This window comes from Colius striatus, chromosome 4 (genome assembly GCF_028858725.1).
Source record: "Colius striatus isolate bColStr4 chromosome 4, bColStr4.1.hap1, whole genome shotgun sequence".
Taxonomy (NCBI): Eukaryota; Metazoa; Chordata; class Aves; order Coliiformes; family Coliidae; genus Colius; species Colius striatus.
In genome coordinates, this window is record NC_084762.1 from 32,849,477 (window position 1) to 32,864,560 (window position 15,084).

At 36.9% G+C, this 15,084-nt stretch overlaps 1 protein-coding gene across 1 annotated transcript in view; it reads right to left on the minus strand.

Moving 5' to 3' along the window:
• Positions 1-15,084, minus strand: part of LOC104559641 (dynein axonemal heavy chain 5) — a 163,405-nt gene that overhangs the window by 118,614 nt on the left and 29,707 nt on the right. The window contains exons 22-35 of the mRNA XM_061994521.1: positions 14,119-14,206; positions 13,875-13,998; positions 13,590-13,753; positions 12,376-12,468; positions 11,115-11,318; positions 9,659-9,739; positions 9,174-9,578; positions 8,912-9,030; positions 6,117-6,253; positions 4,918-5,080; positions 1,448-1,559; positions 1,000-1,128; positions 388-587; positions 134-287 (exon numbers count right to left, since the gene is read on the minus strand). Coding sequence (XP_061850505.1) covers positions 134-287; positions 388-587; positions 1,000-1,128; positions 1,448-1,559; positions 4,918-5,080; positions 6,117-6,253; positions 8,912-9,030; positions 9,174-9,578; positions 9,659-9,739; positions 11,115-11,318; positions 12,376-12,468; positions 13,590-13,753; positions 13,875-13,998; positions 14,119-14,206 — 2,173 coding nt within the window. The remainder of the gene's footprint in view (positions 1-133; positions 288-387; positions 588-999; positions 1,129-1,447; positions 1,560-4,917; positions 5,081-6,116; positions 6,254-8,911; positions 9,031-9,173; positions 9,579-9,658; positions 9,740-11,114; positions 11,319-12,375; positions 12,469-13,589; positions 13,754-13,874; positions 13,999-14,118; positions 14,207-15,084) is intronic.

A 15,084-nucleotide genomic window follows, 5' to 3' on the forward strand; every position in this document is an offset into this window, starting at 1 on the left:
GCTTCTTCTGAATCACCTTGCACACCTCACAAAACTTATATGCACTATAGGTTTTGGCAATTAAACTGGGATGTAGCAAATCTCTTAGTACAATATGTTGCCATTAACATATTGTTATCATGAATCACCATACCTGAGGCAGTTGTTTTGCAATATCTCCACCAACAAACACAGCTTCTAGGTAAATCCAGAGATTTTGTACAGTAATCCAGTTTTCAATTATCTCTGCAGTATTGGTCAACTTCTGAACCCACTGTTGTATAGTGGACTTAAACGGTGCGTTATATCTGTATGAAGATGAGTTAAAGGAAAAAACAACCTAAGATGATTGCTTGCTTTTGAGTTTGATTAGATGTACACAATATGTGCATTTACTAAGTTCTGTACCTGTTGCTCATGAGTGACCCCAATATCATGAGGCTGTCTTCCATCAAAGCTATTTTTTCCAAGATATCTGATCCTTTAAGGAGGAGTTCTCCTCGAGTTTTGAATTGGCCAAAAGTGAAAGCATGTGTACTCCATTCAGTGATGACATGCTTTAATTTTGCTTCAATATCCTTTTCTTTAACAGCACCAACGCAGATATCCTGTGTAAAATTAAACTCATATATTATATTCCTCTAAGGAGAACATAATGTACATAAATTGGGGTTTTTTTCTCTCTGGTAAGACATTTAAAAGGAAGGAAAAAAATATAAATAGGAAGCCACAAAATCAAAAGCATGACAGAATCGCATTATTCTTAAATCAAAATAATTCCTTCTATGGAAGGATTAGTGTAATAACATCTATCTATTTAATCCTTCTCCATAATAAAAAGGAAATAAACTAACTATCACTGCTAATAATAGTCATCAAACTCCCTTCTTAAAAATCATCCAACAACTAAAGTTTGGTTATTTTTTTACTGTTACAAAGCTAACCAGAAATAGGATTTTAAAACGACAGAGCCTCAGATCACAAGTTCTTTATTAAAAACAAACAGAAAAGTAATTGTACCTCAATATCTTCTTTATATTTTAACAAAGGTGCATCCATTACATTTTTCAAAGAGAAATGTTCCGAGTCAACATTGAAGTGATGCCCAGTGACTTGGGCAATTCTTTCCCAATGTCGTGACATCATTGCCTATAAAAGTTCATAAAAATTAGGAAAGACGTTTTGAAATCATATTACTTTTAGGACTAGAAAGATCACACTTTTGCACTGCATCTGTTAAACAGAAGAGTCTCGATTTCCATTCCATTGAAAGCGTTAATAGTTCTAATTGCATTATGAAGTCTTTTGTTTCACTTTTCTGTAAGCAATACTAACTGGATTTTTGCCATAAATATAGCTGCTTTTATCTATTAAAAGAATAATGGAAAGCATCTTATAGTCATACAACACAGTCTTCAATAGAGTATTTCAAGTGATTCTTATCTCCAAATTATTATGCTGAACGTACTTTGTGTGCCATCATTTCAAGCAAAGGACAGCTCTCTGTGAAGTCATCAACTTTTTTCTTTAGGTCTTGAAAAGCTTGCCATTCCTTCAGTGCTTTTGGTAACTTACGAATTCTTTTAAAAAGCACAAAAAAAAAAGAAAAACATACTTTATTCTTGACAATCACAATCCGCCATTTAATAGTACAATATATTCTCATTTTTCAACCTGTGGACTAGTAGACTGTAAATAAAAAGCCATTTGCAAGCTAGCAACATAATATATAGCTGATTGTTTCAGACTGCAGGTATGCACCACTTCTAAAGACAGTAAAAATCACACTGCAATGGTTTGGTTTCTATTCCAGTTTGATCTAAAGGAGGTTAATTTCCTGTGTAAACCCCACATCTGAACCTAAGCTTTTCTGGTGTCATTGTTTTATTAAAAATTTGAAAATACACCCAATTTTGTAAAGGAGTAAAAAGGTCAAACACCACATATTTTTTCAAGCAAAATAAAATACATTCTAAACTAAAGCTGACCTGCTTGCAAACAGAAAAATACTTCTGCTTCAAATGAGTTCTATTTTATAACTAGTTTAAATGAAAGTTATTTAAACAAAAATCTTCTTAAATGTACAAGTTCAAGATGAAATTAAAAAAAATTAAATTAAGAAACTCTTGTACTGAGAATTGTCACAGCTCCACTTGCTCCTAACAAGCCATACCAATTTTAATTTGCCAAAGCTATGGACCAAAGACAGGCAGCAGTTCTCTTATAGCTCAATGGCAGAAATGAAAAGCTGCATAAAACCAGCCCATAATGAAAAATTCCTTCAAAGAAATTCTCCATTTTTAACAGCTCAAAATCAGACAGATTTGTTATACAATGCTGAAGCATATGTGTACTCTTCACTGCTTGCTGGTAGACGAACATATGCATACCGTCATGGCACGGCAATAATCTCTGTAGCCTTTTGTCTTGAATCCAACAATAGACAGTATTTAATATGCTAGAGAAAAACACTGCAGAACAGAAAATTATACTCTGTTTCATATGGATAAGGCTTTAAGAGGCAGTTCCTGGCTCCTTCTATGCTGTGGCACAACAAGGAATAGTCTAACGAACTTTGACCTAGGCTGGCAATTGGAAATGGGATTTCTTAGCTTGAAAGCTGCCAGTTTTTTAATATAAATGGATTTTTTCTTTGTCTTGGTCTTAGTTACATCTTTTAATGGCAAGTTCCATGAGTTACATACTGTGTAAAAAAACATTGCTCAGGTTTAAAGATTTGTCTTGAATTTACTGTACATTCTCCTGACACTATATTACAGTAAATCATAAAGGGAAATTTCTCTCTAGCTGTTATTATAAAGTTCGATAATGTTCTCTCTACGTGCATTTTCTCTAAGTATTTCTTATTTTTATGTCTTTTTAATTTAAATGTTTTTACCTACAATTATTTTTGTGATTCTTCTTTTCACATTCTAGGTTTTCTATATTGCTGTTATTAATATTACCATTTTTAAAAGGGGTTTCAAAAAATAATGTTACATTAAGGAACTATTTTCATTTACAATTGTGCTAAAACACTAATTGTGTTTTCACTATTTCTGCTCCTTTCATAACACAGTTTATCGTCTTAGTTATTTCTGTGGATATCATCTGTACGCTATTTTAAATTTCTCCACCTCTAAAGAGAATAGCTTGATGCAATAATGCCAGCAAGCCTGCCAAAGGAAAACTAGTACTGGGTTAGACTTCTATTACAAAAAATATTTACTGCTTATTGGTGGTCACCTTTCTCCAAATACAGCTCAACATTTGGAAGAAAAATAAAAGTCACATATGAAGTAAAAAGAGAAGCATGTAACTTCCAGATCTGTTATCATGCAATGGCTTCCTTCAGAGTTCCAGGAGAACGAGGTACGGAGTGTCCTACCACTTTGTAAAATATAACTAACTATAGAAAAAGATATTATGTATATTCCATGATACTACTGAAACGATATAAAAACTTGTCCAAATGCAGAAGTATCTATTTTACATATATTAAATCTATTGTACATATATTAATTTTTATTATTAGAATTTTTTAAACATTAATTTTCAACTTACTGACCAGAAGACAGTTTGCTCAGTTTTTCCAGAAAAATAAAATCTCTGCCCCATTCCTTCAGTGTGTGCAACCCTGCTAAAATGGTGACAATGTTCAAAATACCATATGACTAAAAAGTCTGAGCCCAAGCAACTTTTCCTATGTTTTTCAAAGATTCAAGATGAGATGAAAAACATGGATTTGATCTCAGTATCTTGCACAATAGCAAAATGTAAGTGAAGTCTCTCTCAGATCACATTGGAGATAAAAAGCTGATCAGAACTAGTGGTGAAGTATAGTCACACACACTGGCTGTTCCAGTGGCTTTGCAGAAGAGTTCAAATAAAATTCTTTTATTTGAGTATGAACTTGTCTTGACAGAACTCAAGAAGTGATCAGAACCATTGACTAAAGAGGTGAATAAAATGGTGAAAGAGGTGAACAAAAATAATAAAATAAGAAAGAAAACAGAGACAACTCGGGACTTTTTTCCAATTGATATGCACAGGATAAAAATATTGCACATTTTTTTCCAACTTTTGCATGCAATTTGGTTCTCATATATGTCCTGTATATCCTGTAATTGCTATTAAGAGTAACACCTAGACTAGCACAGATAACTGCCCTGAAAGAATGGATGCACACAATACTTAAGACCTGCATATAGACTGTCCACTCTTGCATGTAACAAAATTCCCCTTTTCCAGCAATTCTGTCAAAGCTCCAGAGCCAGCAATAAGAATTCAAAGAAAGATGGCAAAAGGGAAACAATCAAAATCCTGTTGGTTCCTGAGCCCCTGACTCTAAGAGAAATTACAATATGGGTCAGGGAAGTCTTGCAGATCCAACTATGGCTGTTGAAAAAATAAAAGTGCATCTTTATCAACAGTAGAAAAATTCCACTGATTTCAGCAAGGCATGGTCTCACCCAGTATTACTTTGCATGTAATGTGGAAAATATTTTTCCTCTCTAACCTGACACAATCCCTCAAAATTTACTATGGCTACCTAACTTTGTCAAATCAGCAATTTCAATCTGTATAAATATACAGAAGCAGACAGTAACATGAAAATTTTTACTAACATGAAGGTCAGCTAGGAAGGCTATTTATACTTAGAACCCCATTGTCATAGGTTTATGCCCTTTATTCATGAAATAAGCTACAAACTACTGAGCTGCTGTACCCCAACATGCCTAAGCTCACAGACAGAGCTAAGTAAGATCATACACTAGCTGCATATTGCACGACAGTGTGCAACTAGTGAGCAATTGAGCAAGGTTGAGCTTGAAGTAAATCAATAGATTTGTGCTCCTCAGGGCACTTTTCTCAAGATAATTAACACAGAGAGGTGAGAAATAAATTTTTTATGCATTTCAACAAATAATGACTTACCTGTTTTGAAAATCCAGTAGTTCACTGTTTATTTTTTCAATATTCAAATCACTCCAAAGTATTTCATTGTATCCATCAATATTAGCATTAACTGAATTATAAAGACTGTAAAGTTTCTGAAGCAATGAAAGTTCGCGTTTAATTTTGTGCAGTTCAGGATATTCTGTTTCAAATTTTAAAAGAAGAAATTTATGAATGTTGATTGTGTACAAAAAACCACAAAAATCTGTGTATTTCTAAAACTGGTATTTAACAAGTGTCTGAAATAAGAATTCTGGCCTTTTAGACGGTGTCTAATAAAATGAACTTTTCCAGTACCATTACATAAGAACATCAGATTTTGATGCATAGCAACTGATTGCTGAGTTTTTTATAAATATTCATCTGTCAGAGTAGATGTTATCTTATCAGGGAGGTGCTGCATCTATCTGTGAGGAATATAATGTTGAAAAATTAGATGAAATGCAAAGGAATGCACTATAGTTTTATACAAGGATTAAAATATCCCCCATCTCTGTTTTCATTGTTTACGTAGGAGGCAAAGTTTGAGGAAGGGGAGTGTGCTTTCAAAATAAAAATATAGAATATGTTGCATAATAAAAGTATTTCAAATGGATCTCCTTAACTGAAATGTTTTGTTTAGTTTCTCTCAGATTTTCAGGAGTTCCTAGTTAAATATATCATGAATATTGCATATGTCTTCAGACAAGAAAATATACTGAATTTAGCATGCACAAATTAAAGGTCTTATCATACATTCTGCTGTAACTTTAATTCACACCATGGTCTTCCAGACTTGAAGTGTGTCTCACTAGGAGACTTAAAGATATTACAGATCAGCTGCACAGCCCAAGGGAATTCATTATATATCTGGAGCAGGGACAATCCGAGTACTTCAGCAATATGTTCCCTAAATTCAGACATGGAGAAATACAGACAGGAGATGTGCTTAGCTCTGAGCAGAAAAAGCAAGAGAGCTAACTCTGAGATACATGGAACAGTGCAGTATTTTTCACCTGATATATATGTGTGTACAGACCGACAGACAGTTTCACACGGCTGATTTTCATAGGAAAGACAACAATAATGTACTGCTGGGAGTTTTTCTACAATGAATCCAGTACTGAACGCATTTAGCGGGACCCAGAGAAAAAAATTACCTGCCTAGGACCAGGTATCTATATCCCCTGAGAAACTACCTGTGATAGGAAGACCAAATAACTCTTCTCCACTGGAGAGAGAGATATACTTCCTCCATAGTTCATCAAATTTGGCTTGGAAGATCTGTAATCTGTCACTTGCTTCATGGGGAGGAACATTCTCCTCACTGGGGCCCCTGTAAAACAAATTCAGAACAAACTGAACAAATTCAGTGAAAGTATCTATCATACAGGTTTCACAAAGAAGCGTAACAGAAATCAGACATGACTTACTGAAGAGTATTTAATATTTTCTAATATTTTTTCTAGAATTTTTGATAAAAGACACTGAAAGAGAAGATGCAAAGTATATGCAGTGTCCTCCAATTTATTTTCTAATAGTAACATTTATCTGAATTCTCATACACATTACAAACAACTAAAAAGATTGACAGATGTTTTCCTTTGTTATTTTCCATTTCTTTGCCTCCATAAAATACATTTTTATGATTATTTTAATTTATATTCTTAAAAAAGGAAAGACAGCAGACATATAACGCAGGGATGAAAACTGTAGTAGCTGGTACTAGAACCATAATTAAGCACTTAGAAAAATAACAGAAAAAACATGATTTTGCCCTAATGAGTACATCTCAGATGGAGAACTGGGTGTAATCCCCAGCTCTCATGCCTGGGCCACTTCCTGGCTGAGATGAGAACTGTATGTCATCTTCTATTGTGCCATGATTTTCTAGAAAAGAATACACACGGGCATGAGAAAGCAGTGCAGCCTGGCTGGTTGGCAAGGAAAATGGAATCAGGAGATGAAAGTAGTAACATGTTCAGCAGAGGCAGCCAAGGCCTGGTCCCATGTTACTTGATAAAGGAGATCTGGGCAGGCCTGTGGATGGTGGTAAGGTTCAAATGAGAGTCCAGGTCTTTAGACAAGTCCACAGGGCTAGGTCAAGCAGAGGAGTCAGCAAGTCAGGGTCAGGAGCAGGTCTAGTGAAGGCAACCAAGGTAAGATACACTCCATTTGTTACGAGGCTGTTCTGAGAGGAGGGTGAGATGTGAATCTGAGCGTTGGGATCCAGGTTCAGCTGAGCAGGGTCCATGACTGGTGACAGGCATGGCTGCGACAGAGCTGGATGTCAGGTCAGGGGCCCAAGCAGCAAAATCTCAGCTTTAAAGCAAACCCAAACATGAAGGGGTGTCAGCCTTGCTGAGGCCTCCCAGCTGAGTTGCCTGGAAGTGCTCTACCCCCAAAGGAAGTCAAAAGCTCTCAGATGCACTAACTCTAAGTTGTCCCCTAGCCCACACAGCTGAACTTCCAGGAGGGGAGATGCTTTCAGGGTCCCCACAACTGGTAGCAGCCACAAAGTCTTTCCATAAATTCCTTTGGACAACTCTGAAAGCAGAATTGCAGATAGACCGTTGCTTGCATCTGCATTGGCAACTTAGTGCTCTAGCAGATTCCTTTTAGGTGCAAATTCACCTCATGTCTATAGGTGGAGTCTTGAGGCATCTACTCAAATGCACTGCTGGTGAGCCTTCAAGAAGTTTCACTCCTGGTAAAGCCAAAGTTGAAGGCAAACACCAGGTGACCATTTGGACTACATTGTTTGTAATAATTAGGGAAAGCACTTGCCCTAGATGCATTTGCTCTCCAAGGCCCTTCAGCAGGTTGTCCTCTACACATGCACTGAATTCTGTTCACAACAGTAAGCCATCCTACAGAGGCTCTACATGAAGCTGGTATATACCATCCATGAGCTATGGATGCACTATAGGTGATGCCCAGGGTCAGCTGTTGATGTGAACTTTGCTGCCAAAAACACACACTGTGCATGTATTGTCCTAGAATTGTAACAGAACACAGCAAGCCAAATTCTGTCTTTCCTTCTTTGTTGCTGTCGTAGAAGTGTCCAAGAATCTAATTTTTAAATTAAAGAATGACAAAGTAAGCTTAGAAGTAAGACTGGGTAAGATTCAGTGAACTTAGAAAAACCCAGAACTGGAATCTTCACTCACATCCAAGGCATTACTTATATACTTAATATTAAAGATTTGCTAATGCTCCCAAAAATCATAGAATCACAGAATCGTTTCATCTGGAAGGGACCTTTACGATCATCGAGTTCAGCCTTTGTCCCAGCCCTATGAACCACCAGATAACTTCCCTAAGTGCAACATCCAACCATCTCTTAAACACCATCTAATCAGTTTTTCACCCAGGAAAGTGCATGCCCATCCAAGCCAAGAACAGCCAATTTCTCTAAAAGAACACTGTAGGAAAGCATCAAATGACTTACTAAAGTCAAGGTAGACAACATCCGTAGCCTTTCTCCTTTGTTAACAAGTTGGCCACTCTGTCATAGAAGGAGATTAGGTTTGTTAAACAGGACCTGCCCTTCATACACCCATGCTGACCAGGCCTGATCACTTAGTTGTCCTGCATGTGCTGCATAATAGAACTTGGGATGATCTGCTCCAACAGCTTCTTGGGCACTGAAGTCAAGTTGGCAGGCCTGTAATTTCCCAGATCATCCTTCCATCCCTTCTTATATATGGATGTTATATTGGCCGACTTCCAAACAGATGAGACCTCCCCAGTCAGCCAGGACTGCTGATAAATGACTTTTCTGGAATTTCACTGACTCCAGCATTGAAATTATGGGAATGAATCTGTGACAGTAAGAGTAGCTTCCCATGTGATATTACTCTGAAAATAAGCTTTTTTTTATCAGCTGTCATACATACTTAGAGGTTGTGCTGTGTTTGTTTTATGAAGCCCTTTAGATACATATTTTTTTAACAACTTTTAATGAAGCATAATTGGATTAGAGGTCACCTACTTTTCATCATAATCTTTGTAAAATTCTGCAGTATCAATCTGGAATTTTTGAACACGACTCAGTAAATCAGTTTTCATATCTGGCTGTACCTTCAGCAGCAAGTCCTCAACCTGCAGTGCCTACAAGCAGACAAAGAGTAAAAATAGGGATAAAAGAGGCAGGAAAAAAGCACCCCATTTTAAGTAAGAAAACATTTTTGTTCTAGCATTTCAACATTAAAAAGGCTGACAATTTGCTTTGAGAAATAATATAGCTATGATACCTGTGTGTTTAGGTTCTTCCAGGCATAAGCCAAGCCATCAACTCTCTCTGTATTTCCATCTTGAAAGATCAGATTGTATTTGTGAAGCACAGCATAAGATTCTTCTATAGGTCCAACTGTCATGTCAATTTTAATCTCATTCTCTCGAATTTCCTTCAGTGCTTCCATTGCTCCTCGTACATCGTCAAGGTCATGGATAGGCCTGCTTAATCTCTTGCTAATATTTTCAATGAATGAATAAATTCCATCCATGTCTGTGGCAGACTTTTTATTCAAAGCTAATCCAAATGTTCTTTGTCTTGAACGGCATTCCTGAGTTAAGGCTATTTTCAATGACTCGGTTGCAATATCCACTGATTCCAGTACATAGTGATTTGGCAGTTCTCTGACTTGCATTTCTAATTGCTAAGACAAATACAAGTGCTCACCTTTTAGTTTCATTACAATTTCTCTGAACAATTCTTTATTAAAGATATATTACTTACAGAAAAGTATGTGATTTGAGTTTGGAATTCAGCCATTGTTGGTTTCGTATCTATGAATTCCCTGACTTTTTCCTCTGGGTCCTATATAAAAGATATTTATTGTCATTATTATTTAGCATTGGTATTACAACAACCTATGGGTTAGATTCTTAATTCCATTACAGGCAAATGATCTTCACCCAGTTCAATGACATTCATCTACTCTGCACTGTGAGGTCTCTGAGAAGCTGTGAGTCCTGCACTTGGGCCACAACCACCCCAGGCAGAATGGCTGGAAAGCTGCCCAGAGGAAAAAGCTATTCATCATCAGCCAGCTGAACATGAGCCAGCGGTGTCACCAGGTGGTCAAGAAGGCCAATGGCAACCTGGCTTGTATCAGAAATAGTGTGACCAGCAGGATCAGGGAACTGACTGTCCCCCTGTACTCAGTGCTGGTAAGGCCTCTCCTTGAGTCCTATGTCCAGTTTTGGACTCCTCAGAAGAGGGACACTGAGGTGCTAGAATGTATTCAAAGAAGGGCAGTGAAGCTGGTGAAGGGTCTAGAGTACAAGTCTTATGAGGAGCAGCTGAGGGAGCTGGGGTTATTTAGCCTGGAAAAGAGGAGGCTGACGTATAATTGTTCTCTATGGGCTTGGCAATGCTAGGTTAGTGGTTGGACTCAATGACCTTAAAGGTTTTTTCCAACCATAATGATTCTGTGATTCTAATATGGTGACCTGTGAGTTGATTTAGGAAGGGGAAGTTAAAAATAGTGAGCAGTTAGAAAGATAAGGTTACTCCTGGTTTGACTGCTTGTTTCTCATCCTGACTAAAGCACTTATGGTAAGTAAGACCAGTCATTTTCCATCCACAAAGAGCTGAATTTCACTAGTCAGAATGTACACAAGGTTTGATTTCATGAAATATCTCCTGATGAAACACTCCTCAGAGCTTTACCGTTTTTATGACTTCCTAGTGAAGACAACTCCATCAGCCCAGATTCTCTTCTGTTTTGGAATCCTTATTACTGGAAAGATTTTCTAGATTTAGTTTATCATTTTTGTAAAGAAATAGAAAAGCTGCTTTCAGCAGTGGTTGCTGACGAAGAACTAGTCAGTTTAATATTCAGTAGTTTTATAGGTCACAATTTCTCATAGACTCTGCTAAGGCAGTCTCTTTTATAACCTATGCAGGCAAGACGCTGTGAGAAAGATGTGCAAACGTACGACAGTATAATCTTGTTTATGCTCCAGTATTCTTTCTTTTGCTCTTCTGCCTTCTTCCTTACATGATTTAACTGGTAAAGAATTACAAGTTCAAGTCACATAAGAGTAAATAGAGGAGGTGTTATGGGTATATGGATTCTCCCATGAAATCAATCATTTCTACTGAGCACACAGTCTCCTAATGTAAACCCAAACAGGTTATTTAGAAGTTTCACAATATAGCAACATATTTTATTAAATATCCATTTAACCTTGTTCCAGATGACTGAAAAATCAGAAAAGCTGTTCAGAAGATCCGATGCTTCATTTTTAAGAGACAAAATGACTGTATTTAGTTGAATCACCACTCTGTTTACATCCTTATGCTCCATGATCTGCTTTTCTAAAGGTTTCAGTGCCATCATCCTGGTGAGTATGCTCTCATCACCAAGTTCTAGAGCAACAGCTTGTTCAATCTGGCATAAATTAAACAAGAAGAAATATATGTCCAGTAGTTTTTTGAGTTTTTGTTGTGGGTTTTTTTTACATTATGGAATACTTGATACACACACAGATAGCTAGTACAGAGAAAGCATCCACAAGGAGATTCCTTGCTCTTAGTTTGGATTTTTAGAACTATGTAAAAAGCTCTGGTGTTAAAAGTTATTTTTATAACCTGGGACCTGGGAGTCCTGACTGATAAAAAGCTAAACATGAGCCAGCCATGTGCCCTCGTGGCCAAGAAGGCCAATGGCATCCTGGGATACATCAAGAAGAGCGTGGTCAGTAGGTCAAGGGAGGTTGTGCTCCCCCTCTACTCTGCCCTGGTGAGGCCTCATCTGGAGTCCTGTGTCCAGTTCTGGGCTCCTCAGCTCAAGAGAGACAGGGAAGTTCTGGAGAGAGTCCAGCGCAGGGCCACCAAGACAATCAGGGGACTAGAACATCTTTCATACGAGGAAAGGCTGCAGGAACTGGGGCTGTTTAGTCTGGAGGAGACTGAGAGGAGACCTTATTAACATTTATAAATATCTAAATGGTAGGTGTCAGGAGGCTGGGACATCCTTTTTTTTCTGTAGTAGCTAGCAACAAGACAAGGAGTAATGGGATAAAGCTGGAATACAAGAAGTTCCACTTAAATATAAAAAAAACCCTATATTACTGTGAGAGTGAGGGAGCAGTGGCACAGGCTGCCCAGAGGGGTTGTGGAGTCTCCTTCCTTGGAGGTCTTTAAGACTCGCCTGGACATGTTCCTATGCGACCTGATCTAGGTGAAGCTGCTTCTACAGGGATGTTGAACTAGATGATCTCTAAAGGTCCCTTCCAATCCTACCATTCTATGATTTTATGATTCTGTAAGGCTTATGAGTTATTGCTTTTATGTTCAATTATTTGGTGTATAGATTAAAAACAAGGCTTTCACTTAACAGGAAGATCTACCAGATTACAAAGTATTGATACAGAACATATTTTATGAGACTAAGAAATGTTAACCAAAATGCTAAAATCTTAAAACAATTAAAATAAAATACTCACCTGCTGCTGTTTATGATGTATGTAAGCAAATTTCCACAGGGGGATATCTTTAGCTATTGATAATATGATATTTACTGCTTTGTTTACAGCACTCTGAAAACAGCAAAGCATTCATCTTGAGTACCCAGAGAGATTATGACAAGTAAGACAGAAAAAAAAGAAAAAAAAAAAAAAAAAGATCTTCCAAACATTACCAAAAATGGAAAAAATATACCTCTATCTTTACAGGAAATATTCCAATCAGAATGAAGTAGGATCACCAAAAACACCTTTTGTAAGGGGAAAAAGTAGTCCATAGAGCTTTATCATGATCCTTTTTGGTTTTGTGGTTTTCAAACAGGAAGATAAGAGAGCTTTATGAACTTAATTATAGTACTGTTTCACTTGAACTAGTTATAAACACAGCTATTTATTATTAACAATACTAGTTTTCAAAGTCACATCAGAATGCTTGAATACATTTGTCTGAATTTGTGATGATGTTTATAATCTATATGGGCAACTATAAAAATTATTATATAACTTGTATCTACATCATTTTTTAATTATGTTTTGCGGTCTTATTTCTTACTGATAACACCATGAAGGCTGCAAATCCAATTTAAGAAAAAATTCCAACTATTGATTTGAACACTGTGAAATGAAAAGTCCACAAATCAACACCATAAACAATCAACACTTCGTGAATAATTTCAGACATCAGAGGAGACCGTAAGGACATGCATAAGAATTTTGCCAAATTCTTATGTGTTCAACTTCTTCCACAGTTTGCAGTTTCAGGCGATTTCAGGTTGGTAATATTTTTATTTACAAATCACTACTGCAGAATGCTGATTTATGAATAATATTTTTAACTGATAACATTGCTTTATATTCTGAATGAGTTTAAGGAGACCAAGAAGTCAAATCAGGCTGTATTAATGGCATTCACATTTATTTCTGAATTCACCTTGAAATGTTTGCCCCTGCATAGAGGATTAGGAATATGAATTACTGACCTTTTAGGAGAACAGTTTCTTCTACTGGTCTGCATAACAAACCTATCAGTGGCTTCATGTCCTCAGCACACAATGATTCTATGAACTCAAGTGACTTTTAATCTCTTTTTTTTCCTTTCCTTTAGCTCTTATACCAGACTAAAGTCATGTATTATGCTTTTAAGCAATGCATTTATAAATGTCTTACCATAAATGACTGGGATGTACTTTTGTTACCTGAATATCTTCAACACTTGGTCTCAAGACAACATTTGGAATAGCCAGTTGAATTTCAGCTTTGAACAAAGGAACCCTCTGTTTCTCTACAAACTTGTTCACTTGATATCTAGAGTCAACAACACGTAATCGATGTCTTAAGGACTCTAAAGAAACCTTCGTACCTAAATAAATAAAATATTTAAATGAGGTTATATTTTTTTACCACAATGAGCTTAGGGAAAAAAAACCCAAATTTAAAATTCTAGATAAAAAAATAAACATATCTGAAAAAAACAGACTCACATCTAACCAAAGAGTCGGTATTCTTCTGACAAAGCTGTCCCATCAGATTATAGTAACTACAGGACACACAATCTTGGCAACGTGTTTTTTGTTTCATGTCCAGATGTGTACAGGCATATGACTCCTAAAGAGTTAAATGGAAATTCTTAGTAAAATAACCATATTATCTAGCATGTAAGTGAAATATCAAATATCTGACTACATTATTAAAAGTTAGTTTTTCACACTGTAGAGGTCTTCTTACCTCCAGTGTTCTCCCAGCATCTGCTTTCAGTCTGTGCTTAAGAACATCTACCAGTTCGTACACAGAGCATTCCACCTGCTGACTCTGTCTACAAAAACAACCTTACAATCATCCACAGGGAATCAAACATAAGGAATACTTTTTACTGGTTTTCAGGCACACATCCCCAGTCCCACTGCACTGTGAAGAACTCTATGTGCAGGAAAATACCTTTATACTTTTCCGTTTGTTCCTATTGCTTGGGCATAGAGAGAATGTAAGACATTAAGATATGCAGACTATCAAGAAACCCATTTTTCAGCCTCTGTTATATCTGTTTCTGCTGCAATTGATGATAATTATAGAAAAACGTTCTTTTCAGTTATAGAATCATAGAATGGTAGGGGTTGGAAGGGACCTTTAGAGATCATCTAGTCCAACCCCCCTGCAGAACCAGGTTCACCTAGATCAGGTCACACAGGAACATGTCCAGGCGGGTCTTGAAGACCTCCAAGGAAGGAGACTCCACAACCCCTCTGGGCAGCCTGTGCCAGGGCTCCCTCACCCTCACAGTGAAATAGTTTTTTCTTCATAAACAGGGCTTATCATGATGACACATATAATCACAGAACGGTGGGGGTTGGAAGAGATGTCTAGAGATCATCTACTCCAAATCCCTTACTAAAGCAGGTCATTTTGCACAGTGAGCATAGACATCTTCTGTTCTGCTATAACCTGGAAAATAAGCATAGGCCAAAAAAAATCGCAGCACTAGGAAAATGGTAAGTCTTCCATTAGTAAGTGAGCATGACAGAATCATTCCATTAATATGGAGATGAGAATTCAAGCCATCCATCTTCATTTTTCTTTATACTGTTTAGAATGCAGTAAGAAGAAAAATTTGAAATGCTAAACACTATGGATGAAATCTTATGTCTGCTGTACTCAAGACATTTGGGAGTTTCTCCCTGCATCCTGAGACTCTCA